The sequence below is a fragment of the Callorhinus ursinus genome, unplaced genomic scaffold, assembly GCF_003265705.2.
Source record: "Callorhinus ursinus isolate GAN/ISIS: 27379988/994484 unplaced genomic scaffold, GSC_fseal_2.0 scaffold23, whole genome shotgun sequence".
NCBI classification, from domain to species: Eukaryota; Metazoa; Chordata; class Mammalia; order Carnivora; family Otariidae; genus Callorhinus; species Callorhinus ursinus.
Genome location: NW_027397085.1, coordinates 16,926,367 through 16,953,262, shown reverse-complemented (window position 1 = coordinate 16,953,262; position 26,896 = coordinate 16,926,367). Strand labels below are relative to the sequence as shown.

General features: G+C 37.1%; 1 protein-coding gene across 12 annotated transcripts in view; it reads right to left on the bottom strand.

Annotated features, from left to right (window-relative positions):
- The window catches only part of PDE4D (phosphodiesterase 4D), a 1,488,864-nt gene that overhangs the window by 11,024 nt on the left and 1,450,944 nt on the right, over positions 1-26,896 (bottom strand). For all 12 annotated transcript variants that reach the window (XM_073905433.1, XM_025892336.2, XM_073905438.1 and 9 more), the window contains 5 exons: positions 7,270-7,363; positions 5,757-5,929; positions 5,067-5,165; positions 4,056-4,220; positions 2,956-3,055 (listed from right to left, as the gene is read on the bottom strand). In XM_073905433.1, the coding sequence (XP_073761534.1) occupies positions 2,956-3,055; positions 4,056-4,220; positions 5,067-5,165; positions 5,757-5,929; positions 7,270-7,363 (631 nt within the window). The remainder of the gene's footprint in view (positions 1-2,955; positions 3,056-4,055; positions 4,221-5,066; positions 5,166-5,756; positions 5,930-7,269; positions 7,364-26,896) is intronic.

Sequence of the window (26,896 nt, the reverse complement as noted above, 5' to 3'; positions counted from 1 at the left end):
CCAAGGTAAGAGCTGGGAGTGTGCTAGTCTGAACCGCTGAGGCTCAATCAATCCATGAAAAAAACAGAAAACATACACTTAATGTCTATATATTAAAAGAAAAAAGGGGGGGTTGCTGCAAACTAAAAATAATCACATAATTTTGATAGAGTATTTCAACAAAGCTATTTATTACAAGTTTACAAGTTATGAGAGAGACTCCTTTATAGAATGCTATGAAGTTCAAACTTACTTGTGATACTGGTTACTTATTAACCTCTCCTGTGTCCTGAAATAAAATGCTTGCTGGCATGACCCCTAGTCAAAAGCTAACTAAGGCCTTGAATTGTCATAACGACCCGGGGCCCTGATCCACCCTGGGATACTTTCGTGTACCAGCTGATGATGCTGATTCATTCTCGCAGGAATAACACAGCCTCCTCACACCCTGCCCTGTTGAAAACATTAGGGATCCAAAGCTGCTTTGGGAACTGTTAACCTCCTAGTGTTGCTGAGGTCTCGGAGAAAGGAGATCATCCCACCATCACTGAATAACAAAGTACTTCTAGAAGTAGGATCAGTTACCCTTCCACCTCAGGCAGGTCATCAGCAAAATGACCTTAAACAGGCCGCTGTTACTGTATGTATTAGTGTCCCCTAAATCTGTTCATCATCTATCTCAGAGGGTCTCAAACTTTGGAGGGCATCTGACTCATCTGTGGACTGACGCCTTGCTAGCTTCAATTTTACACTCATGGGCACCCTAATGCCTGCCAGAGTTCTCCAGTGGCCACCCTAAGCCCATTTGACCTTAGGGGGTCTCCGAGAGAGAATAACAGAGCCAGTTCTCATTTTTCTTAAAAACATTATCAGAGTACTTGGAAACAGTGACTTTATTATCCTCTGTTTTCATCTGGTCTCTAATCTCTTCTTAATTGTAATGCTACAGTAAGAGAAAAAAAGTACTGTATGGAGTAGAATGCAAAGATAACACACCAGTCTTTATCTTGGGTGTTAATTTAAAGAAAAAAAATGCATATCTTTTTTTAAAGGCTGACATTAAAACAACATTTTTATGTCTTTGTAAAACCTTGATATGCATGCATAAGAATCAAAATAATAAACCGGGTCAGGCTAAGGAAAAGTGCCAGTTATAGTACACTGTACTGTATGACCTCTCTGCCCTTCCCAGAAGGACACTCAACCCTAAGCACTGATACTGGAGACTCATATAGTTGCATCTGATGTGTATAAATAGTTATGTGTTAATATGTAGTAATGCCTTGATGACTCTTGAAAGCACCCCAGTATAGGTTCTCATAAGATAGCTGGAACATGAGATTTAGCCTCTCCAATCCTGGGTTAGTAAGTTCATAAACCAAACTTCTAAAATGTACTTGAGTAACCACACCTCTCAGGAAATCCATGACCTTCCCAACCCTCCTACATATGAGTCACAGAGGTGCATTTTGTTATAGAGTAGTCCAGAGCCAACTGATATATAAAAAATAGATGTAAATAATCTTAAAGACCTGAGTTAAATCTCTCAAAATGAGGTTACATTTAAATTGCCTCTTTAAACCTGGCTACAGCAAAGTATAGGGAATAAAAGGGGAATGAAAAGATGCCAAAGAGTTCAACTTCTTTAGTCACAAGAAGGCTGTTAATCCACAATCTCACAGCAAAAAAAGGGCATATTTTTAACAGATATAAGAAATTCTCTAACAACTTTGCATTTTTTTTGTATATAAATGTGAATTTGTAACATTTGATATACCACAGTATATGGGAGGAAATTAAATAATACATTTAAATCATTTACCAATTAACTTCAAGTATCAAAAGAATAGAAATTTTGTAAAACTGAAACCTCTTTGCAAAGGCATAGCTCAAGTATTGCCTAAACATTCCCTACAGAGGTTTTTCTATGAAGCCGTGTGTCAGAGATGCCCCATATTAAACAGTCTCTATCACTCCTCATATGTCCAAATTCAGTGATGCCTTTTTTTTTTTAAATAAAGATTTTATTTATTTATTTGGGGGGGGCAGGCAAGCACGTGCATGAGCAGAGGTTGGGGGTCTGCGGGTGAGAGAGAAGCTGGCTCCTCGCTGAGCAGGGAACCTGGGGCTCAATCCCAGGACCCTGTGATCATGACCTGAGCTGAAGGCAGACGCATAACCGACTGAGCCACCCAGGCGTCCCAAGGGCTGACTTCTTATTTGATGGTATGTCATGGGTTCAAGAAAAAATTTAATGGTTAAAAATATTTAAATAAAAGAGAAATCAGAAGAGATAAAAAGTCAAAGAGATGTTCCTACTGCCCTCAACAGAAGATGTAAAAAGGAAAGAACAGAGCTGGGCATGGTGGTGTATGAGGAAAGAGTAATCACAGCCTCTGAAGAGGATGAAATGACAACCTACATAAAGTGAGGAAGGTTTAACTTTTCCTGTTTTTATTTCAAACTTTAGGGACAATATAACTATCCAAATGTTTCTGCAAACTTTCACTTTTTTTAAAAAATATTTTATTTATTCATGAGAGACAGAGGGAGAGAGAGAGGGAGAGAGAGAGAGAGAAGCAGAGGGAGAAGCAGGCTCCCAAGGAGCAGGGAGCCCGATGCGGGACTCGATCCCAGGACCCTGGGATCATGACCCGAGCTGAAGGCAGACGCTTAACCATCTGAGCCACCCAGGCGCCCTGCAAACTTTCACTTTTGATTATCCTTGTCTACTAACATATTATTTCTAGAGAAGTACTGGAATGCATGTTTTTCAAACAACATAAGCCTCATGGGATAGAATGATAATTTTCAGAGCTAGGTTACATTAACATACACTATCAATAAAATGCACATTTACACATCCCAAAAGAACATTATGGCTCTGGAAACATCCCAAGTTTATAAACAAGCTCAGTCATTCTAAAACATACAAAGGAAAAATTTTTTCTGCAAAAACAAACAAACTTCACTCACTTGTATTGATCAGAAACTGATTTGACACACCGGGATGATCTACATCATGTATTGCACTAGCAAAAATTGCTGCAAGAATCTCCAAATCTGTAAACACAGCCTATAAAATCAGACAAGACAGATAACATTATTATTCTGTAATAATATAATGGAAGACATATACAAATGTTGAAATTACTTCCTAGAATTTGTTGGAAAACAGAATGAAGCTTCAAAATATTTAAGAGCTTGTTTTAAAAGTATTTAAGATGTTTAAGGATGTCCTGAAAATGTACATAAAATTAATGACATGAGCAATTATTTTCTTTCATTCAAACAGGGACTCTCAATCTCAGCAGAATTGACAACTGGGGCCAGATTATTCTTTGTTGTGGGAGGCTATCCTGTGCACTGTAGTATCAGGATCCCAGCATGAGCTGTCAGAAGCATCTATCTCCAAGTTGTGACAGACAACAAGGTCTCCACATATTGTCAAATGTCCCTGAGGATGGGGGGGTCAGGGCAGGAGGAATAGGGAGGAACCACCCCCAGTAGAGAACCACTTACTCAGATGATGAGGTATTAACACAATTTTATTATGAAAACAATCTGAACTATAAAATATATCAACAAGAGAATCTTTCCCCCAAATGATTAAGGAAATCAAATTGTCTTAATAAACATTTAATGGAACAACTTCTTAAAATCTGGTAGAATTAAAGATGTGTTTCTTTCTGAAAAATTCCATGAAAAATATCAAAGCATTGTCTCTATTTTGTAAATATCATCCGTTGAACTATAAATGTAAAAGGCATCAGGCTAAATTCCAAAAAAACTAAGTGAAACTGAATAAGCCAGATGTACTTTATGGAATGTCCACTAGGTCATTTCAAAGAAGCAGTATCATGGACAGATGAATCCCTAAATCTTTGATCAACTTTCACAGGCAAAATTCATCAAAGGCTGAACTGTTTATTAATCACAACATTTCTTCCCTATAACTCAACATACTTCCCATGAAGCCATTAGTTTTCTGCCCCATACACCCTTCAGTATTGAAGTTTAAGAGATGTTTATGAGTAGCAGGTTAGTGGTCTCAAAGTTTTAGAAACCAGATTTACCTCCAAAGCAGGTGTAGATAACAGCACATGTGTTGACTGGACTACATCTGCAGCATGAATATTGTTGTGGTAGGCCACGTCAGCATGATAATGGTCTTCCAGGGTCATAAGGTATGTAATTAAAGTGTCTACTGGAATTTTAAATGTTTTTAATAAATCCCGTTCCTGTAGGAAAGGAAATCCTCTTAACATTTTGTTTTCACATAAAAATATTTTCCACAGAGCATGTTAACAGAAAAATCACACCAGTGTCATCTATGGATAACCCAGAAATAGAAATAGCATTCTTACAGTGTCTAGTGAGGGAAATGGAACCCTTTGAGAATATCCAGGGGCTCTGGGGACAAAGCCAGGGTAGGGCTGTCCTTCCGGGGCCCCACGTTGCTTTCCTCAAGAGGTATGGTGTCAGGAACGAGCTGCCAACTGTCAAGGTGTCTGTGTCTGATAATCATGAAGGCAGCTTCAGCCCAGTACTGCTGACTTAGCTAATGGATCACACCAACTGGAACTCAGCATTTTCTCTAGGGTTGGAACTGCCATGCTAGTCCCATGTTGTCCACAGCCTCAACTCATTTATATCCTAATCCTGAGCTGGGGCAAAAGCTCAAGAGAATGGGGACATTGACATGAAGAGAGCAGTACAAGAAAGAGAAACTGAAGAAATTATATGCTAAGGTCGGTCAGCAAGGGGCTTACTCATTTTTTAGTTAGTACTCTACTCTGTGCAAATCAGGTCATGTAGATGATTTTTAAACTCTTGTTTTAATGAATTGCTTCAATTTTCCCACATGACTTCTTGGAATGGAAAAAATAACAAAATTGGTTTAGTTGTCTTTGACCCATACCCCATACTTTATCATTTGTCCCTTGGTAAAGGGGCAAATGAGAAAAAAAAGCATCAAAATAAGCAAAAGAGAGTGAATAGTAAAGAAGATAAAACACAAGCACATTTCACAGACTAGACATTAAGTCACCCAATAAAGGAAAGGTGATAGAACTTAACCACATTACCTGAAAAATAGTATGCATGATAACAGTCAAAGGCCGGTTACCAGACAGCTCTGCTATTCTGAAAACATGAAGACCCCACTTATTCACATCTTCTAGTTCCTGGGGTTACAGAAAGATTGAAAAAATTAGGAAGCCGAAGTAGAATATAAATCAATAAACACAGTCATTTAAATGTTACTGACCTTAATAAAAAGACTGTTAGATTTAAAAAAAAAAAGGTTCATTTTAAATGTAATGGATCTAAGTACAGGCAAACTTCTAGGTAAACCCACTTAAATATACTGAAAACTGAATAGTATGCTTTAACCTTACGCCTTTGACAATACAATGTAGTTATACACTTTAACTATCAATTTCAAAGCATTTCTTCAATAGATAAAATCTATTCACAAAACCTTAACTATTCTTATGAAACTGAAAAGATATAAAATATTTCTAACTCTTGAAAGTAAAAAACAGTCAAATGGAAATGTAAAAAAGCAAAAAACACATACACCAAACCACCTAAGTCCACATATTAATAACATCCAAATAATTTGTAAAGAGCTTTATAAAGTACTTTGCCACCTTTCAAAAAAAAAAGGACCCCACAAATTAATGAACTAGTCCATCTACTTAAAAGAGAAAGAATCAAAACTCATTAAAAGGCATCCCAACATATTATAATCATGATCCTTAAAATCACCTTACCTTGGCAAGGACATCCTCTTGTTCAGTTTTAACCCCAAATCTTGGGATGCTTGAATTCGTCAAACTGGAGCTGTGCATCAACTTCTTGACCCCACTGATCTGAGACATTGGCCTTTTCTTTTTCTCCTTTTCCTTCTGAGTTGGAGAAGGAATTTCCACTTCATGTTGCTTATCTGAAGAAATTTAGAAAAGGTTCTACATTTACTGGTAAGTCTACCTGAGTTGTTAATTTTTAATCATAATGTCCATAACTGGACAGGTTTTAATTAATTATATGTTCCAGAAAATGTTTCCAAGAAACACTTCTTTTATAGAAGTTGAGTATTTACAATTTGATATGGGCCTACTATGATACCCTCCAACACAAAATTGAGCAAATAAATCCCACTGCAAAATAATTAACATAAAATGTATTCAGTGGTTACTACTTGGATGGAATGCTGTAATAAATTTTTTTTTTTGCAAGACTTATGATAGCAGACTTGGAAAAAACAAAACATGTTGGTTATTTGAACTGTTTATCAACTCCATCCCTGTTTGAAATTCACCTAGTGGCTTGGAAACTGCTCTTGCCACCTAAGGATTCCAGTTTTAACACCTATTTTGAAAAGGAAGGAACTTCATACACAAATATAAAAACAGCACTGGGTGAACCTAATGGCTTATTGAAGTGGGTCATAATGTAAGAATACAAACAGTATATTTGAATGACTTACATTGTTTCTGCTATTTTATATTTTATATTTTATATACTATAGTGAGATAATTATGTTATGATGTAACAAGGGGAGCATAGGAAATTTCCATTATCATCTGATAAAGTAACTGTCAGATTCGTTGTTTTCAAATAAAAGACATTAGATGCCTCAGTATTTTCATCAACTATTTCAAGGCAGTGAGCTCCTCTAAATCATCCTTGCACATAGCGTGTGTTCAATAAGTGTCTCTTTAGTGAAAGTGCTAATTAGAGATTACAGCAATTTTGAAAATAAATTCAAATCAAAGATATGTTCACATTATTGACTTTCACTAAATGAATTTTCTTCCTGTGGATGGGGGGTGGGGTGATGTCCCAGTACACCACACTGTCAACTATTATTATCAGCAAGCTTTTCTTTAGTTGTTGTATTATATCTGCCTCATCAGTCTACCAGGCTTGGTGTTCATGCCCAGCAATGTCTGAAATTTAACAAGAATTTGTTAATACATGCATAGATCTCTCCATAAAACACATTTTATGGTTTAGTGCTTTGGAAAAACTGGCAACCTACAACTTTAATCCATAGAATCCCTAAAGTCCTGAATAAAACTAAAAGATAAAAAAATGCATTTTGTCACCTTAGATTCCAAAGCTTAGAGGCTTAGATACTCAAATTATTAATAGGATGAATGAAAACAAATGGAATTCCTAATACTCGTTTGCTTTCCAAAATGAGTTGGTGCCCCAATCCACCGCCAAAAACAAACAACTCAAAAGAAAACTTTAAAATTGCATTTAAATTATTATTCTCACCTAAGAATGTGTTTGATATATACTCTGACACTTGATTTCCAGACCGACTCATTTCAGAGAGATGGGTGAGCTCCCGATTAAGCATCCTTTTAAACTGAAAAAGAGAAAAACAAAATGAAGTAACATAAGAGGAAAATGCAATTGAGGTAATATGAGCATACTGTAAGATAGAGAAAACATGCCCAAGAATTTTTAAATTGTCCTGACAGTTTAGATCAGTGAAATCCAACAGAACTTTCTACAATGTTGGAAAGTTCTAGAATCTGAGCTGTCCATTACTGTAGCCACTAGTCACATGTGGCTCTTAAGCACTTGAAATATGGCTAGTGAAAATGAGCTGAATTTTGAATTTTATTTCATTTAAATTTAAATTTAAATAGCCACATGCAGCATAGATTTAGACACTCAAGGACATTAAGGGGGAGAAAGGAATAAAAATTAAGGTGCATTATTAGTATTTAGAGAAGGAAAAATCCTAATTTATTGGCACACATATGTGCTGCCACACAATAGAACACAATTTATCAATTAATTTGTCATTTGCAGAAATTAATACGTATACTGGTTAGAGGTTAAAATGTTGTCTTTTACCCCAAAGCAAAAGTGAATAGATTTGAGAATTCTTTCAGAACTATAGAGAAGTAAAATATTTGAACAGATACTATATACTTTTTCCTTTTAAAGTTTTTCCAAGTAGAAAGTATAAGATTTTTTGATTCTCAGTATCTGTGGGATTTACCAAGCCATTTCTCTAAAGTCATATAAATACAAAACAGGTCAGTTTTCAATACTCAACTTCATTACTTCACAATTTATTTTATTGATGCCATGGTGCCTATTTTATCCTAAGAAAACAATGGAATTGGGGTGCCTGGGTGGCTCAGTCATTAAGCGTCTGCCTTCGGCTCAGGTCATGATCCCAGGGTCCTGAGATAGGCTCCCTGCTCAGCAGGAAGCCTGCTTCTCCCTCTCCCACTCCCCCTGCTTGTGTTCCCTCTCTGTCTCTCTCTGTCAAAAAATAAATAAAATCTTTAAAAAAAAAATGGAATTAACTTATAATCATCACATGGCATTACTCAAATCCAAGATTCTCTAGGACTTTATGCTTTTCCATCTATCAGCTGTTTGTTACTATGTTTTCTTTTGATTCCCAAAATAGCCCAGATGGTCCTTTAATTTAAGTATGCTTTAATATTTCTCTTAATATACAGAAACAATAATTTTTTCTGTTACATAGATTACTATTAGATACTTGATCAAAAAAGTCAAACACATTTTACTCTAATGTTTAGTAGCCTTTAGAATTTGAAATTTCACCATAAATTCTCATTTGAGTCTGGGGAAAAGAGAGTAGTGAATTTACCATTTAGTAATGTTTGAAATGTAATTCTAACTCAGTATTTAGTTTATTAGAATTTAAGAAAAAATCTTCTCTGAATAATTCATACCAAGGTGTCCTAATTCAAGATAATTTGGCAAATCGCTTCTAAAGGCAATCTTATTGGCCATTTAGATTAGGTATAGGAATTTATCACAAAAGTACTGAGGGAGATCAATAAAAACATTTCAACAGACTGCTGGGTGTAAGAAATGTATATTAGCATTGTCTTGTAGCCAAAACTGAAGAACTGGCCATAACCACTATTAATTTTCCTGGTTGTTAATTTATAGGTCTAGGGAGTTTATTCTTGAACTCAGGAACATAAAGTTCATTTTTTTTGGTTCATGTATTTTTTTCAAAAAATTTTCTCTGATTATAAAGTGCATACATGATAGAGAAAATCTAAAAAGCTATGTGGAAAAAATTAGAAATCGTGCATATCCCCATTGCTCAGAGATAACCACAGATAATTACCTATATTTCCATCTATTGTCTTTTTTCCCAACATTTACTTGTATATATTTTAAATTGGCATCATGCAGTATACAAAACATAGGCTGCTGCTTGTTTCCACTCAGCATTATACATTATGATCTGCTGGGAAAAATCTGGGCCTCCTAAGAATATTCATGAAGACATTTATAATAGTGTACAAAACATTTTCTGTCCATTTTTCATAAAGTCATATTGAGTTAAGTTATAAGCTATTAACTAATTAAATGAGCTAATAGAAAGTATCTTGTTTTGGGCCTGGCACATAGCAGGTGCTTAACACTGAGTTCCTTCTATCTCCCAGTTCCCTGGGCCTTTTACAGTGATAGCTGATTTTTATCATTGCAGGACAAATAGATGGAAGATCTGACTAGTTATGCCCACAAAAAAAGACATATATAAACATCTAGCTCCCCTACCCATTCTAAAAAGTAATTTAGAATATTACTCACGTAGGAGATGATAACCATGCTTCAAAAATATGACAAAAAATACAATGAGCAAAGCAAAGGTAAGTAAATCCTTGCTTAACAAATGAAGTTTACTCCTGGAAAAACCTATTCTTTAGGCAAAACAAAATCAAGAGAGACTCTGCTAAACATTTAAAACATATACTGAGTGAATATCTCTTTGACCTGAAAGTGTCTGTGCTATGAATTAAAAGTTGCCAGTAAGAGCAGCCTGGTCATGACGAAGTGTGTTCTGGGGAGGGGGGCATGCTGGGCAGGTGGGCGGGGCCTTCAGCCACTGCTAGCCCTTCTTCAGTCCATACAGCGGCTGCTGTCCACCTGCCCTCCATGCATTTCTCTCCGTGTAACTAAAAAATGATGTAAGCTAGCACGTAGGGGAGGGTGCAATTGGAAAAGTTAGATAGGGCCCAGTTTTTCCATAAAACTACCTTCTAAATTGGAAGCAACCTAGTATGAGGAATATGTTGCCATACGCTCAGCAGAAAAAATTACATGGTACCTGTAGATATGCAACACAAATTACTGGATTCTCTGGAATAATATAAATAATGAATTATAATTTTCCTGGCAGTTCGTTTATATAATCCCTCAAAATAGCCAGTCAATAGAGATAACTAAGGCAAAAAAAGCCAGTGCAAGGAAATCTATTCTACAGACTGATAAATTACAGGTTGCATATGCACTGATTGTACCTGCACATACCCATCTATTCCCAGGCTACACTTATGCTGTTCAAAACCCAGAAGTGTGGGGTGGAGAAACCCTTCAGCGCACACCTACGTCCCTGCCAAGGTTAAGGTTTGTCAGGTGCTCTAAGGAAGGCAACGTTTCCTCTTAACATGATTAGAAGAGACAGTATTTTCAGCAGTCCTCTTTCTTCCCAAGGGAAAGGCTGTGGGAGATTTCTTAAAGACAATTTTCAAAGAGTCAATTAAGTTATAACATAAGAGCATTTTCTAAAAGGAGTTAAAATTGCTTCCCTTTTTTGCTGTTGATATAGAACTTTCCGGGAAGCTAAATTAATAACCACAAAGATTACCATCAGGGCTTTCTCAACTGGTCTTACAGTACGATTTTGGAGTATAGAGCTGGCTGTACTAAAGAACAAGACACTAAACAATTCAACAATCATTTTAAAATCTAAGTGGAATCTCTCTCATTTAAGATGACTACATACCATTTAAGAGGATAACTACACAAAATTATCCTGAGAGGAAAATGATTAGAAAAGGTAATAAAATGTGTTTTTCCTAGAACATTGCTACAGTCCTCAATTTATAGATTTAGAAGAGATACAATACAGAACTGATTAAAAAAAAAAACTGGTTGCAAGATGCAGAACAATTTAATTGAGCATTTAGGTATTTTAAAAAATGACCTCTAAATATTTTCTGTTGATGAGTTATTCTGATTGCTTTTGGTCTAAACAGTACGAAATAATAGATGGAATTACTGTTCCAACAATGAAAAAAAGAGGAAGATTTAAGTGAATGCTTTCAAATCCTTTGTTCTCATCATGCATCAGAATGTCTGCGTGCAGCATGTAAAGCATAAAGAAAAGTGAAAATGCAGTTGAAATAAATTCTGTATTTTGCTTTTTAAACTCCCATTTTCCAATTTATGTTCTACATTTAAGACTGTTGAGGAAGCAAAATTAAATAATAAAATAAAGTTAGAGTATTCTTAAATACAATCCCTGTATGCCAATGTCCTGGGTACATTTTATATTCTCCTAGTATATAATTAAGAAGGTGGTAAAGGTCAAACATTAAGAAAATCCTTGCCCTGTCCCACCCTTGACCCCAGCCAATATTCTGCTAAAAATCATTTGAATATGCTGCATTGTGATATATTACAAGTTTGGTAGATATAAGCATTAAAAGCTAAAATAAATACTGCATTGGCTGTATAAAAATAAATCTGTCAAAATGCATAACACTAAATATATTTGTATTTGCCCTTCTTAGGTGTTTTTAGCAGTATACTATTAAAACATAAACAAGGCTGGCCAGCAACAATTTTCCTCAAAAATATAAGCTCTACAATTCCTTAGATTCTTGGAAGTATTGTTCATAATCATAATACAAATATGAAGCCCTTCAAAAACAAAAAATGAGCAGTCTTAAAGCTAAGAGATGAGTTCTAGGGCGATTATGGGATTTTCCTTTATTCCTATAGTTTTCTGTACTAAAAAAATTTTTTAAGCCAAAAATGGCTAACAAAATTCAAATAATGGAAGTCTGTATATTTCAAAAACAATTAAAAAAATTTGGGCCATCCACTGACTTAAAATGAAGTGGGGGATCATGACTCCTTGGACAACTAAAAGTGAAATAAGTTTTCTTAGAATGCAAGAAAATCTCACAGCAAAGAGGATATTTTCCTCTACAAAGAAACAAAGAAAATGAAAAATATTTCAGTCTGCGAGTCCTTAAAGTAATGGGAAAGGATTCTTAAAAATTATGTATTTTGATTGGCTCAAATGTTCAAGAATAGATTTCAAGTTCTGAAGTGATGCTTCATTTAGGACTGAAGAAGGTTTCTCTACCTCCTGCTTCTGTTACAGAGATCAGATCGCCAGGCTAGCATTACCATGAGGCATGCGGGAGGCTTTGCCAAGCGGAACAGAATCTTAGTAAATTCAGTGATTTACTTCATTTCCTGAGATTAACAAAAGTAGCAGTATCAGATGAACTTATATATTTCTTTCAGTTTTACAAATAGATAATTAGGTTTTCATTTTAATAATATATCACTTAAATAGTCAAGTAATGTCAATTTTTAATGTCATCTAGAGCTTTATATCCAAAGATGAAAAAAAAATACCCATCAGGTTAAAGTGGTATAGATTTTTAGAGTCACAAATTAATTTTCATAAACTTTACGTGCTACATATGAACTGGAACCCATACATCAGTGCAAGTAATTGGGCCCAATAATTTACTTCCAATGATTTTGTTTGATTACCTTGATATTAAAAAGCACAACTCAAATCTATACCCTATGACAAAAAGAACCACTGCACATTAAAAAGCTATTTTAACATGCAAACTACAATAAAAGTTATACATTTTCTCCTTATCTTGACCACTAAAAACACTTATTTCTTCTGTAGTTCACATCTAAGAAAAAATAAAAGACTGCTTACAAAGGTTGTCTCCATTGTAATTTATTAAAGCTATCAGTTATATAATCAGAGCAATTAGGAGCTAAATAAATCTTACCTTAATGTAGCCCCAAGACACTGACAGTAAATAGTTTGCTTCAGGCATTTTTGATTGATTATATAAAGAGATAGTAAGTTCTAAAACATGTATATCTTCAAAAGCTTGATACTTTTAACAAGATCCGTAAGCCAGAGTGTGGGTTTTTAAAGATTTTTGGTAATTAAGTATACACAAGAAAGCCTTGAACTAGATCCCATCCAGCCGTCTTTCCATTGAACACATTCCATTTGTAAAACTCCACAATGGAACAGAATTCTACAACTATTCTGAATAAAGAAAATTCATGTGATAAAGAAATATCTAACGATCTAAGGGTCTGCATCTTTTTCTTCCTGAGCTCCAGGGCTTAATGAATAATGTATGTCAAGATGCTTAGCTGCAAGAAAGACTAGTTCTGTCAAAAGCTACCAAATAAGGAACTGCAGGGAAGCCAGGAAGAGTGACAAGAAACCCCTCCCATAAAAGCCCAACTATGCACCAATCACACTCCATCACTGGGTCTACCAGGGTGGGGGGTGTGTGTGGACTCAGAGCAGGCTGTGTCGTGATTGGTTGGCGGGGGCGAACCTCTGGGGAGGAGGTTTTCCTCCTCACCCCTGGTAAACGCCATTTAATAATGGTATCCCTACAGCTGAGGCTGCCGAGTAAAAAGATGAATGGGGTTTCCCGCTCGCAGATGATGAATAACCACCATAAAACTCTTCAAAATTCACAGTTCATTCTTAAATAAGGATTGCCAATCTTTTTGGAATCCTTCCTATGAGTTTTATTATTCTCTGACTTCTCTTCCTTCAAAATAAAAGCTGCTTTGAAAAGGGCCATTAGGCATTTTAACTGCCTCCCTCTCTCTCCAATCCAAAGCAAGGAGCTTCCCTGGTGACACAGATATAACCAAAGTTTTCCCTCCGCCCAACATAAAAGCATAGTGTGATTTTAAAATACAATCAATGTCCAGAATTGACAAATGGGAAGGATACATTTCCTCACCTGTGTGTATGGCTGTTCTCAGCTTTTTGTTTCTATTGTTACATGTAGCTGAGCTCCATCACCTTAAAAATCTAAGGGTGTGTATGATTTATATAATTAATTCTGATTGCTAAAGCACTGTGTATGGTTAAAGAATGCAGAGTTCTGAGTACAGATTTTAAAATCTGTATTTTGACCAAAAGAGAACATATTTTTATGATTGCACACGAAGCTAAGAAAGGTATTAACAGTGGCTCTTGGAGGAATATATAGCATTAAGCTCGAGTAATCAGGCCTTTTGAAGGAGAATTAAATAAGGAATCTAAATTTTTTAAAGAAAAACAATCTTTTCTTTTTGGTTTGGGGCAGTGTCATTCTTTAACTTGTATACTAAAGACTTGTGGATAAAAAAATGAGGGAAGTCTAGCTTTTACTCTATTTTAACATAAAATTCTGTCCTGTTCCTTTCTTCCTCATCTCCATCTCAAAGCATTTAACTGCTTTGTGCTTCTGTGCCTTGCTAATATTGTTACTTTTCAGTTTTACTGCTTTTGCTCTGTTTTAGATAGTGCACCCATCAGAAACATCCATATAATACTATTCCTCTTTGAATCTGTAATGGTCCTTTGCTTGCAAAGTCTTCAGGGGCAGTTCACACTTATTGTGTTAATTTCCTAAATTCCTCTTAATCCCTTACAAAAGAAAAAATTAAACCCCAAAAAGGCCACTAAAACTGCCTCCAGAAGAATACAAAAAGGTCCTCCTCTTTCCTAGTCTTTCTTTTTTTTTTTTTAAGATTTATTTATTTATTATTTGACAGAGAGAATGAGATAGAGAGAGAGAGCATGAGAGGGGGGAGGGTCAGAGGGAGAAGCAGACTCCCCGCTGAGCAGGGAGCCCGATGTGGGACTCGATCCCGGGACTCCAGGATCGTGACCTGAGCCGAAGGCAGTCGCTCAACCAACTGAGCCACCCAGGCGCCCCTCTTTCCTAGTCTTTCATTCTCCTTCACTGCTCGCAAGTGTTCATCAATGTACTCTCTCCACTCTCCTTCAATGGCAGCATCCTCCACTGCGCTGCCTTTCTCCCCACTTCTCTGACCTTGCCTTCTTTGCCTTCTTCTATTCATCCTCTAACTTGGGATACCCACAAGACTCTGTCCTGGGCCACACTCTTCGATGACTGCTTCTAACATGAACTGCAGCACCATATTTCCAAATGACTACGGTTCCCTCCCCTGTCGAATGCCCTGCCACTCATCACAGACTTTTTCAAAATCGATGGATCTATTTATCTATTTAAAGTAGTTCTTACTATAACTACTCCCATTTCAGTCAGTGGGCTGATATTTCTCCCAGTATCACAGACTGAAATCTGTGACTCTTTGTTACCATTCAATAGGCATTTCATGTGAGTCAGCCACCATTAGATGTTTAATATAAATCATCTAACTGGATCCTTGAATAACCCTAATGTGTTCCCCATCTACATCACATTCCCTCCTTCACCAACTTTATTATCATGTTTTATCTTTTATAAAATGCTTTTTCATTTACTGTTCCTTCTCATCCCCACCCCCATCATCTAAACCCAAGGGCTGAACGCCTCTGAGAAATGGGAAGCATCTTCAATATCAAATCCTCTAATCTCATTTCCACATGAGAGAGAGAGAAAGTGATTTTCCCAAGTTCATCCAGGTACCAAGTACAGAGGCTTGAGTTCAAATCCTTTAGTGCATAATCTTTAACAAATAATCTCACCTTTTAGTGTTCTGGTTTCATCTGTAAAATTGGGTTATGATGGTAGCTAGTCTCCAAAGATGCCTACTCATGAGCCATCCAGCCCTACATTGAATCTGAGCTGGCTTGTACAACCAACCGGTAGTGCTGTCACAAGAAATGGAGGCTGTCAGAAGAAGTCTTGAAGCTTTCACCTTGGTTGCCTTGAATGCACTACTAGGATTCCGGAGCCACTCTGTTAGCAAGTCTGACTATTCTAAGACTGCCATGCTATGAGAAAGCCCAGGCTAACATCACAGAGAGGCTGCCGAGAGAGTGCGGGTAAGGAGAGAGAGACAGAAAGAGCAGATGTGTGCCCGGACAATCTCTAGCTATGCCAGCCATCCTAGCCCAGAGCCAGACCTGACAGTGAAGAGGCCATCTTAGTCATCCTGACAGGGAAGCCTTTAGATGACTCCAGCCCCAGCTGCCAAATGACTAAAACCACATGAGGGACTTGAAGTGAGAATGCCTAAGCAAGCCCAGTTAGCCCAGGAAACGATTAAAAAAAATAGCACATTGATATTTTAAGCCACTAAGTTTGAAGTGATTTGTTTAATAGCAATAAATAACTAGAACAGTTATTATGAGGATTAAATGAGATGGTATATGCAAAGCACTTAAAACAACATCTGGTACATAGTGACAAATAGGTATTAGGGGGTGGCGGTGATGATGATGAAGAAAACAATGATGTAGATTATAATAACTATCCCACTATGGTGACCAGATTTTTTAACTCCCAGGCTTATCCTGTGTGTGTGAGCGTGTGTGTGTGTGTAATTTATCATGTTTTAACTGCATCACATCATTATGCGTCATAGACCCAAAACACAATACTTGCTTCTTAGCTCATCTTCTTTGGCTTTTCTCCTTCTAATCCCATTCTTATCTCTGCTGCCAGGCCAAGTTTTCTCAAATCCAGCCTCAGCCTGCCACTCCAAAGCTATTACCTAAAAAGTCGGCATCACCTCCCTCATCACATCCATATTCCTCTGTGAGCCCCAGACTGACAACCTCTGACCCTAATCCCTAACTCCAAGCCCATCTCCAGCTGCTCTTTACACTCACGCTCCGTTACTGAAAGGCTAGTATTCCACCCAGCTTTATGATTTAGCCGACAGTCCTATTTCTATTTTTACTTTCACCGAATTCACTGTCTAGAATACCCTCTTTCTTCTACTCCTTCTCCTTCAAGCTGGTTTTTCAGAAAAAGTCAGATTTAAATCATCCAAAATACATCTCAAGACCAAATTATCTCAGCCCCCTCCCAGCTTTATTTTGCATTCACTCCTTTATTTAATAAATACTTATTAAGCTCCTACTGTGTGCCAGGCTCTGTCCTGGATATATGAGGACACAGCAGTGAACAAAGGGAAGGTTTTTCACCTGTAGCTTACATTCAACAACTGAGTCAGCAAAAATATACTATGTCATGTGGTGATAAATTGAATGGGGGAAAAAGAAAGGATAAGGAGGCTATGGCATGTTAGCAATGGAGGTTCCTGTAGTATAAAATGGTCAGGGAGAGCCTCTGATGAGATGACATATGCTCAGAGATCTGGAGAAAGAGAGGGAGCAAGTCACCTGACTATCCAGGGCAGTGGAGAAAGGGGAGTCAAGTGAGGGGAACACCAACACCAAAAGCCCTGAGACAGGAGCATGCTTGGTGTGCGTCCAAAGAACAAGGTGTGTCATACAATGTCATTTACATCCAAATGATGCTTTCTATCCATCCATCAATCTATTTCATTCTTTAACTACCTTCAAACTAAGTTCCTTCTTTCTTTTTATAACAAATATTTTTGATGTTGGCGGGCATGCGGAGAAAGGGGAGCCCTCCTACACTGTTGGTGGGAATGCAAGCTGGTGCAACCACTCTGGAAAACAGTATGGAGGTTCCTCAAACAGTTGAAAATAGAGCTACCATACGATCCAGCAATTGCACTACTGGGTATTTACCACAAAGATACAAATGTAGGGATCCGAAGGGGTACGTGCACCCCGATGTTTATAGCAGCAATGTCCACAATAGCCAAACTGTGGAAAGAGCCAAGATGTCCATCGACAGATGAATGGATAAAGATGTGGTATATACATACAATGGAATATGATGCAGCCATCAAAAGGAATGAGATCTTGCCATTTGCAACGACGTGGATGGAACTGGAGGGTGTTATGCTGAGTGAAATAAGCCCATCAGAGAAAGACATGTATCATATGACCTCACTGATATGAGGAATTCTTGATCTCAGGAAACAAACTGAAGGTTGCTGGAGTGGTGGGGGGTGGGAGGGATGGGGTGGCTGAGTGACAGACATTGGGGAGGGTATGTGCTATGGCGAGTGCTGCGAATTGTGCCAGACTGTTGAATCACAGATCTGTACTTCTGAAACAAATAATGCAAGATACGTTAAGAAAAGAAAAAAAAAAGAAGATAGCAGGAGGGGAAGAATGAAGGTGGGTAAATCGGAGGGGAGACGAACCATGAGAGACGATGGTCTCTGAAAAACAAACTGAGGGTTCTAGAGGGGAGGGGGGTGGGGGATGGGTTAGCCTGGTGATGGGTATTAAGGAGGGTACATTCTGCGTGGAGCACTGGGTGTTATGCACAAACAATGAATTATGGAACACTACATCAAAAACTAATGATGTAATGTATGGTGATTAACATAACAATAAAAAATAAAAATTAAAAAAATATTTTACCCTGATAAAAAAATTCCTACTTTGCTAACATATGCACTTCACTAAATACATGCATACATACTAAATAATCCCTATATAGACACTTTAAAAAACCCATATAGTGGCTTATCAGTAACATAAAGGAAAAATAAAAGTAATTATATTACACACTGCAAAATATAGCGTGTACACAAGTACACTAAAAAGAAAAAGTAGTCAAAAGCTGAGATCTTACTATCACTTACTGTGTGACCTTGACAAAGTTATCTAAACTTTCTCACTTTACTTCATCTTCAGTTTACTCATCTGGAAAATGAGAATAATAATAGCATCTACCTTACAAGTTGTAAGAATTAGCTGGTACATACATGTAAAGCACTTAGAACAGTAAGTGCTTTGCAAGTGTTTGCTCTGCTTCCTCTGGTATGGAGAATTACGATGAATGTGACAGCAACCGGGAAATGAATACAGGAGTACTGTATTAGAAAGACAATCTTTTTCCAAAATGGTGAACGACTCTTGAAAGGTCTCAGATGTAACAAAGAACAATTCTCCTTTAGTATACACTGTGGTTACATTACTGAAAAAATAAGTGTGGATTAAAATCATGTAAAAATATTTTGTTTCATATATAAAAAGTAGTTGTGTTCTAGGCTCAGGTAATTGTAAGTGAATATTTCACCTGCTTGAATGGTTTATTGGGACACAGAACAATTCCTCCTTGCTGAAGGACTGTTCCATGTATTCCAGGACACCTAGCCCCCCTGGCTTCTGTCCATGAAATGCCAGCAGGGCTCCCCAGTCAGTGCACCCTGAAATTGCCTAAATGTTCACCAGTGTTAAGAATCACTGTTCCAGTTACTTCAACTGCCTTGAACTTTGCCTCCTCAACCAAGGTCGAGGATCCTTTGGGCAAGAAAGATATCTAATTCTTTATCTTTCCCAAAATAATTAATGGACCACAGGCACAAAAGATTCAACTGTAAACCCCTAATCTGCTGTAGTAGAGGAGATAATAGTAATGATATTAGTAGTAGCAATAATTACAATAACATCAAGTAAAATGTACTAAATACAGTTTCCATAATTCTAGTTAATAAGAAATCTTTAAGATTTTATTTTATTTATTTATTTGTTTGTTTGAGAGAGAGTGAGGACGAGCAGGGGAGGGGCAGAGGGAGAAGCAGACTCCCCACTGAAGAGGGAGCCCATTGCAGGGGCTTGGTCCCGGGACCCTGGGATCATGACCTGGGCTGAAGGCAGACACTTAACTGACTGAGCCACCCAGGCACCCCTGAAATCTTTCTTAAGCTCTGAGCTAAATAAAAATTCATTTCATTTTCCCCATTGTCAGAGACCAACTAGAAGCTCCTTCCCTTTGCTACAGTAGTAGCAGATGGCAGAAAGAATCTGGACAACCCAGAGGAGAAATCTGGATGGGGCCAGAGAAATATAATTCTTAGAATTAGACTTAGCTTCTGACAGTTCTAAAAGGGGAAACCGGAATCTGTTAAAGCATTTGTTAAGACCTATTATGTACGAAGAGCTTTATATACCTTAATGCTAACCTTTGCAACATGCTGGTAAGATAGCTATTATCCCCACTTTAAGGTGAAAAGACAGATAGATACTCTTAAAAATTCAATAACCTGCCCAGTATATGACAAGGGCTGACAGCCAGGCCAGGTCGCTTTTAGTCTTTGCTCTTTATAGTGTTATGAGTCAGTCATCATATAATTAGGTGTTTGCAAATTCCTTGATAAACGGTATGAATCTAGGAGTGGACTCATTTATCCTCAATCTTTTTTTGAGCCCCATGTGGGGCTCAAACTCATGACCCTGAGATCAAGAGATGCATGCTCTTCCAGCTGAGCCAACCAGGCATCCCACTTTATCCTTAATCTTTGTGCTGATTTACAATGTCCTGAATTAAAGAACCACTGATCCTATTCCTGTGGTCAGATCTCTGGACAGCATGGTTCCTACTAACTAGTGAAGTCAGGAAGCTTGTGCCCAAAGACAGGTTGCCTCCCCTGATAAGGAGAGCTCCTGACATGTGGGACAGTGACACTTAGATGTGGGCGTGTTCCATGAATGAGACACAGATGCTCTCACACACAGCTAGAAGCCATATTTCCTGACTGGTAGTCTGCTGTGTTCAAACACCCAAATGTGTACATGTACTCAAATTAAAAAAATATATATATATATAATTTCCTTCAGCATTTAGTTCTCTTTTTCTGTCTTCTCCTAAAAATACTCCTCAAAATCTTTAGATAACAATCCTCTTTTATTATTCATTTTCTCAGTTCTTAAATGAGACACCAAGCAATCAAACTTTATGGAGTATCTTAGGATATTTCAGGATACTTAAAATTCTGCTGATGGAATTGAGGCTTTGATACATTAACCACTGTTGGAATTAGGGACTTTGCAAAAGATGTTAAGACAGGTTAAGATACATTTTTGATTAGGGAAAAAGAAAAACAGACAAACTAAACTATGAGGAAACTGAGTCTCAGAAGTCAAAGTATCTTAACCAAGGTCACAAAGCCAAGCTGCAGAGCCGGGATTTAAACCCACTGTCCGGCTACCGGACCAAAATGCCAAAAAATATTTCAGGCATTAATCTATACAGTTATCCTAGAGCCTGTAAACAACATGTCTATTAACATAATAAATTCTAAGCTGTACATATTACAGTTTGAAATATTAAAGAAATATTATTTAAAGTTAAGTGTATTAATGACTCTTAGATTTCTACAACCTAAGGGATCTTCCTGGCAATAGCACTGTTTTCAGTAGGACTAATACCTTTGGAAAATATTTTATTTTATAATCAATCTATATTTATTTTACATATTTCTACTTAGGATCAACGTTCTGGGAATTGTTGTTAATCAAGAAGCTAATCTGTGTAAAGTGGGCTGCCACACATCCAATACTGTTCTGCTTAACATATGCAAATCCAGTTACTAAATGCCCCTGAAGAATTCTGAGGCAAGAGGAAACTTCAAATATTAAACACAATAAATACAACACACCAGTGTTTAAAAAAATCACTGTTCCTTTGCTTTCACTACAAAAATCGTTATAGAGGCAGGCAATAATACAGAATTAATCTATAACCTATGTTTTAAGTAACAGAATTTTAAATCTATTTTTACATTATAAAATTATACTTTCTTTGATTAATGCTAATATTACAAAAACCACCTTATATCTACTAAATCTGTTTGTGTTTACTGCCCTCTAGTGATGATGGATCCAAACACAATTTAAGGAACTTCTCTGTTCTAAGAGTCGTCATCTTAAAACGTATCTTACAAATATTATGGAAGCTTGAGATGAGGAGGAACTACAGCCTGATTTTTAAAAACAAAATCATCATCCAAAAAGGCTAAGGATCATTCTCCAATTAACCTGGCTTGAGAATTTTCACCAAAAAATTTTATTTAAGAAACACCTCTAACATTTACTAAAAAAGGAAGTTCCAATATAAGAAACTTTATTTTTGTTGAAAGGTACTCTGAGGCTGAAAGAACATCAAAGTGATCAATGATTACTTAAATTTTGCTTCTACATGGTCTCTTTTGCGTGGCATTCTATAATTACTGATACATTTTGAATCATATACACTTGGTAGAAGATTTTCTATGTCCACAACTACTAAGCAAATCCAGCTGAAACCACTACTGCTACCACCAGCCACCATCATTATCACATCCACCAAGGATTTTTGTTTCAACGAAGAATAATTAAGGCGATGAATGCATGCACAAACCTCACATAAATGAAGCCTCCAAACAAAAAAATCTTGTATAAATATAGACTTTGTACTTACAGGGAAAATTAGGACTCCCAATTCACTTAAACTGTTCTCAGTTAATACCAATTTTCCATGCTTATGATGGCCATGATAATCACCATAAAATACTTACTAATATTGCTTCTGTACTTCTTGGTGTGCTTTGTGAAAATAGTTTAAACAGAGAATACCTGTCTCCTAAAGCAATAATAAAAAAAGCAAACAGGCAGATTTCTGGAAATATGTATTTGATCCTTTATAAAGCACACCACTTTTATTGTGGATCTTAGAGTAATTTTAAGTTATAAAACTTGGGCTATATATTCCTTTCAGCAAATAGCACTTAAACACATGGATGTCCATTCACAAAAAAATGAACTTCCACCTTTACTTTGCACCATATTAGTATACATCTACTCAAAATGGATCCTAGAACTAAATGTAAAACCTGAAACTATACAACTTCTAGTAGAAAATGCAGAAAATATTTGTGATCCTGGGTTAGGCAAAGATTTCTTAGAAAACAAAAAAGCATGACACATAAAAGACAAGACTGATAAACTAGACTTCATCAAAGCTTCTCTTTGAAAGAAACTGATAAGAAAATAGAACCAGCCATAGACTTGTGGAAGAATATATGTGTAAAATATGTATCTGATAGAGATTTATATCTGGAATTATAAAAATTCTTACAACTTAAAAAGATCAATAAGCACATGTAAAGATGTGCAACATCATTAGTCATTAAGAAAACAAAAATTAAAACCAAAATGTAATGCTAGTACATACTAGATACGAGCAATACAAAATGCTGGCCAGGATGCAGAGTCCATGGAACCCTTGTCCACTGTTGGTAAGACTGCAAAATGGGATAGTGACTTTGGAAAACAGTTTGGCATCTTCTTATAAAGTTAACAATTATATTCACTACACGTCCCAGCAATCCCACTCCAAGTTATTTACCCAAGAGAAATGAAAAAGGTCTATGTGCAAATGTTTACAGCAATTCTATTTATAACAGCTGGCCTGCAAAAAGCCCTGATGTCAATCAACTGGCGAATGAACACAAATTGTGGTATATCCATAAAATAAAATACTAGAAAGCAATAAAAATAAATTACTAATATATGCATAGTGTTATTACTGGGTGAATCTCAAAAGCATTATGCAAAGTGAAAGAAGCCATTAACAAAAGGCTTTTTATAATTGTATGATTTTATTCATATGATATTTTGGAAAAGGCAAAACTATAGGGAAATGAGATCACTGGTTGCCAGCAATTGGTAGTAGGGGGAAGGGAATGAATACAAAGGGAGCATTAGAACTCTTTTTGGGTGATGAAAATATTCTATATCTAGATTATGGTGGTAGTTATCCAATTGTATACATTTGTCAAAATGCACTCAACTAGATCTAAAAAGTGGACGTGTTACCAATATGTAAATTATACCTCAAAACTTGACTTTAAAAAATATTAGTTAGAGGCGCCTGGGTGGCTCAATTGTTTAAGTGTCTGCCTTCGTCTTAGGTCATGATCCCGAAGTCCTGGGATCAAGCCCCACATCAGGCTCCCTGCTCGGCGGGGAGTTGGCTTCTCCCTCTGCCCCTCACCCTGCTCGTGCTCTCTCCCTCTCAAATAAATGAATAAAATCTTAAAAAAAAAAATGTTAGGTAATTTTACCCAATTACTTTAATCCCAAATTTGCTTAACTTTGCCTAAAGAGAAATGAAACAAAAATCTCAAGCTTGGAGCACCTGGGTGGCTCAGTCAGTTAAATATCTGACTCTTGATTTCTCCCAAGAGGTCATGGGATTGAGCCCTGTGTTGGGCCCCGTGCTTCTGGGCGTGAGTCCTGCTTAGGATTCTCTCTCTCCCACTCCCTCTGCCCCTCCCCTCCTCAGCCCCTCTCTCTTAAAACAAAACAAAACAAAACAAAAACCAAGCGTAGTTATATACGGTAAAATAAGTTTCACTCTAAGAGCTCCACCATTTTATCTCAAATAGGCATATGTTTGTCTATAAAATCCATGTTAGCTTTGAATAATGCAATATATGGTAAATTCCTAGTTATACAAAGCATTTATGCAATATAAGAACAGCTTAAGTATTCTCTTAAGTACTAATATTTTACTTTTAATTCTTTGGAATGAAACATTTCCTAAAATACTTTAGATATGTTCGTGCTTTTCCTAAACAAACCAAACTGATCTTAATTAACTTAACGATTTAACGGTGATCCTGGGCCACCTTTATGCACTCACTGATGAACAGTCAACAGATACTTACTGTATGTTCACTCTAGGCCAAGCACTGTGCCTGCGCTGGAGCTAGAAATATCCAAGAAAGCAGGAAGAGCTGTTCGCAGAAAACTCGATAGTCCCAGCTGCTGTATTCTTTTTGAATCCTTCCATCACTTTTTCATAGGTTTTATTTTTTTTTTTTCTGAGTCCTTGGTTGACAGCCTGTTCTCCTGACAGTCAGTATAAATCTGCCTCCTTGTACTCCACATAGTGTCTCTTTCCCCCTGTCTATTATGATGGGTTTTTGTCTCAGGCAGCAGTTTTCAGAATGTGTTATAAAGAACAGCAGTCTGATGTGATAATTCTCAAAGAAGACTTCCAGGGTCAAACTTTTGACATAGTGCCAACCTTCTTGGAGACTGTACATTAGCATATTAAAAGCTTTGCCAAGGACGATATATAACCCTGTTTTATTTTGTTTAATCTAGTATTTTCAAACTTGTTCTACTAACTCTTTGCTCCCTTCCCATTTATTAACAAGTAAAATCAAACAAAAATACCAGGGTTTCAAGAAAACAAAAGTAGAAAATAAAATCAATAATTCTTGTGGAAAGCAAAAGGCTTTAAATATCTGATAATGAATTGTTTAGGATGGTGATTCGCTTCTTCACTCAACAATTATCTATTACACAACCACTATGTGCCAGCACAGGGGGCACAGTGATAAACACAAAAGAGTTCCCTGAGCATGTAAATCTTGAACTCTTGGGGCAAAAAGACACAAAATGAGCAAGAAACATACTGAGTGGAAGAAAAGGGAGTAATGTGATACCATGATCGTGGACTATTCAACTAAATAGTCAGGAAAAGCTGCACTGAGAAGGTGGTATCTGACACGAGACCCAAAAGACTAGAAAGAACCAACCAGAAGATCTGGGGCAGAGCATTCCCAGCAAGGGCTGAAGAAACACAGCCAGCATGAGGGAGGACAGGTACACAGAATCAGATCAGAAGTACATCAAGGCAAGATTGTGTGGGTTCCTGTAAGCCTTGCAGAGAGTGCGGGCTATCACTGAAAGGTTCCGAGTTTTGTGGTGTGATTTACATTTTAAAAAGTTGTCTTTGTGGAGAATGGTTTATAGAAGGGCAGAGCAGACAGAGGAGGAGAGGAAGCAGTGAGGAAGAGCTGACCTGACTTGGTGAACTCAACATTGCAAGCGAAGAGAAGAATCAGCCCCTAGACTTCTGGTATGATCAGCATGTGACTTGGATGGATATTTGTGCCGTTTGCTGAAATGGAGAAGACTGGGGGAGGTACAGATGTAGAGGATGTAAGTAAAGCGACAGAAGAGTTATAGGAGTCAAGTGTAAGAAAATTTATAAATACATGTTTATTTTTCTGTTGAGGACCACCCCCCAACCAAAAACTCTGCTGTACTTGTTCTTCCATATGTGAATCTAATACCCTAGCAGATAATGAGTCGATCACATATGTTAGGTGGAATGGGATCATCAAACACACCATAATTCTGTGATTCTGTGAAATATAGCCAAGTTGGAAAGCTCCACTGAAGACATTTAGTTCAACCTACACAGACAGGAGTCCTACAAGTCTTCATAAATAATAATCCACTTCTCCTGGATTTCTTCTATTGCTGTGTAAGTCTGTTCCTCTTTGAGTGAAAGTAGTTTTAAAATGCTGAGCTAATATTGAGGTAATGACCATTAGCTTGCATTAAGCTAATACCATTTTTCAAAAGGTCTTTATAAACCCCTTGAAATTGATTTGACTCTGGACACAGCAATGGAAAAAAAAATATGGCTCAAGGGATCTTATAGAAGTTGCAGTAAACAGAAGAGCAGTAAATATTCTTAAACTTTTGTGTAAAAAAAAAAATTCTAGGTCTTATAAACAGTGACTAACAGCTAAGCATGAGTAATTATAGCTTGGGCTCTCACTTTCCCCTAACAGGTAGAAAAGCAAGGATGTGAATTAGGACATATGAACGCCCACTTGGGGTACTGAAGAAACACCCCACGCAAATGGCTTTTATACAGCTTCCAGAACAGCACGTGTAGTAAATCACAAAACTATCTGTCCCTAAAACCCACAGTAAAAAATAATAGCTAACATTTGCTGAGTGTCTACAATGTGACAAGGATAGTGCTGAATACCTTCCTGACATTATTTCATTTATTTCTAGTAACAACCTTATGAGGACTAGTGTTATTCCCATTTTACAGAGGAGCCCTAAGGTCTTAACCACCAACCCTGCACAGGCAACTCCCAGCTAAGGTCCTATCCTACTACCAAAAATCCAGTCCTAACAACTGAAGCCCTACAGGGTGTTTTTCCTTTGATATGTGGTCTTACCTCAATTTCATGTCTAAAAATTTAACCACCTTTCACTCCACCTCAAACTGGCTTTCTAATTTTCCAACTGTTATCCTAACGTTTGCGTTTAGAATTTTGTCCTTTCTTCTTATTTGCTGCAGTCCTGCCCCCCAAATCCTGTCACCCCAAATCCGGCCCCAAATCCTGTCATCCCATATCCTGTCACCCCAAATCCTGTCAC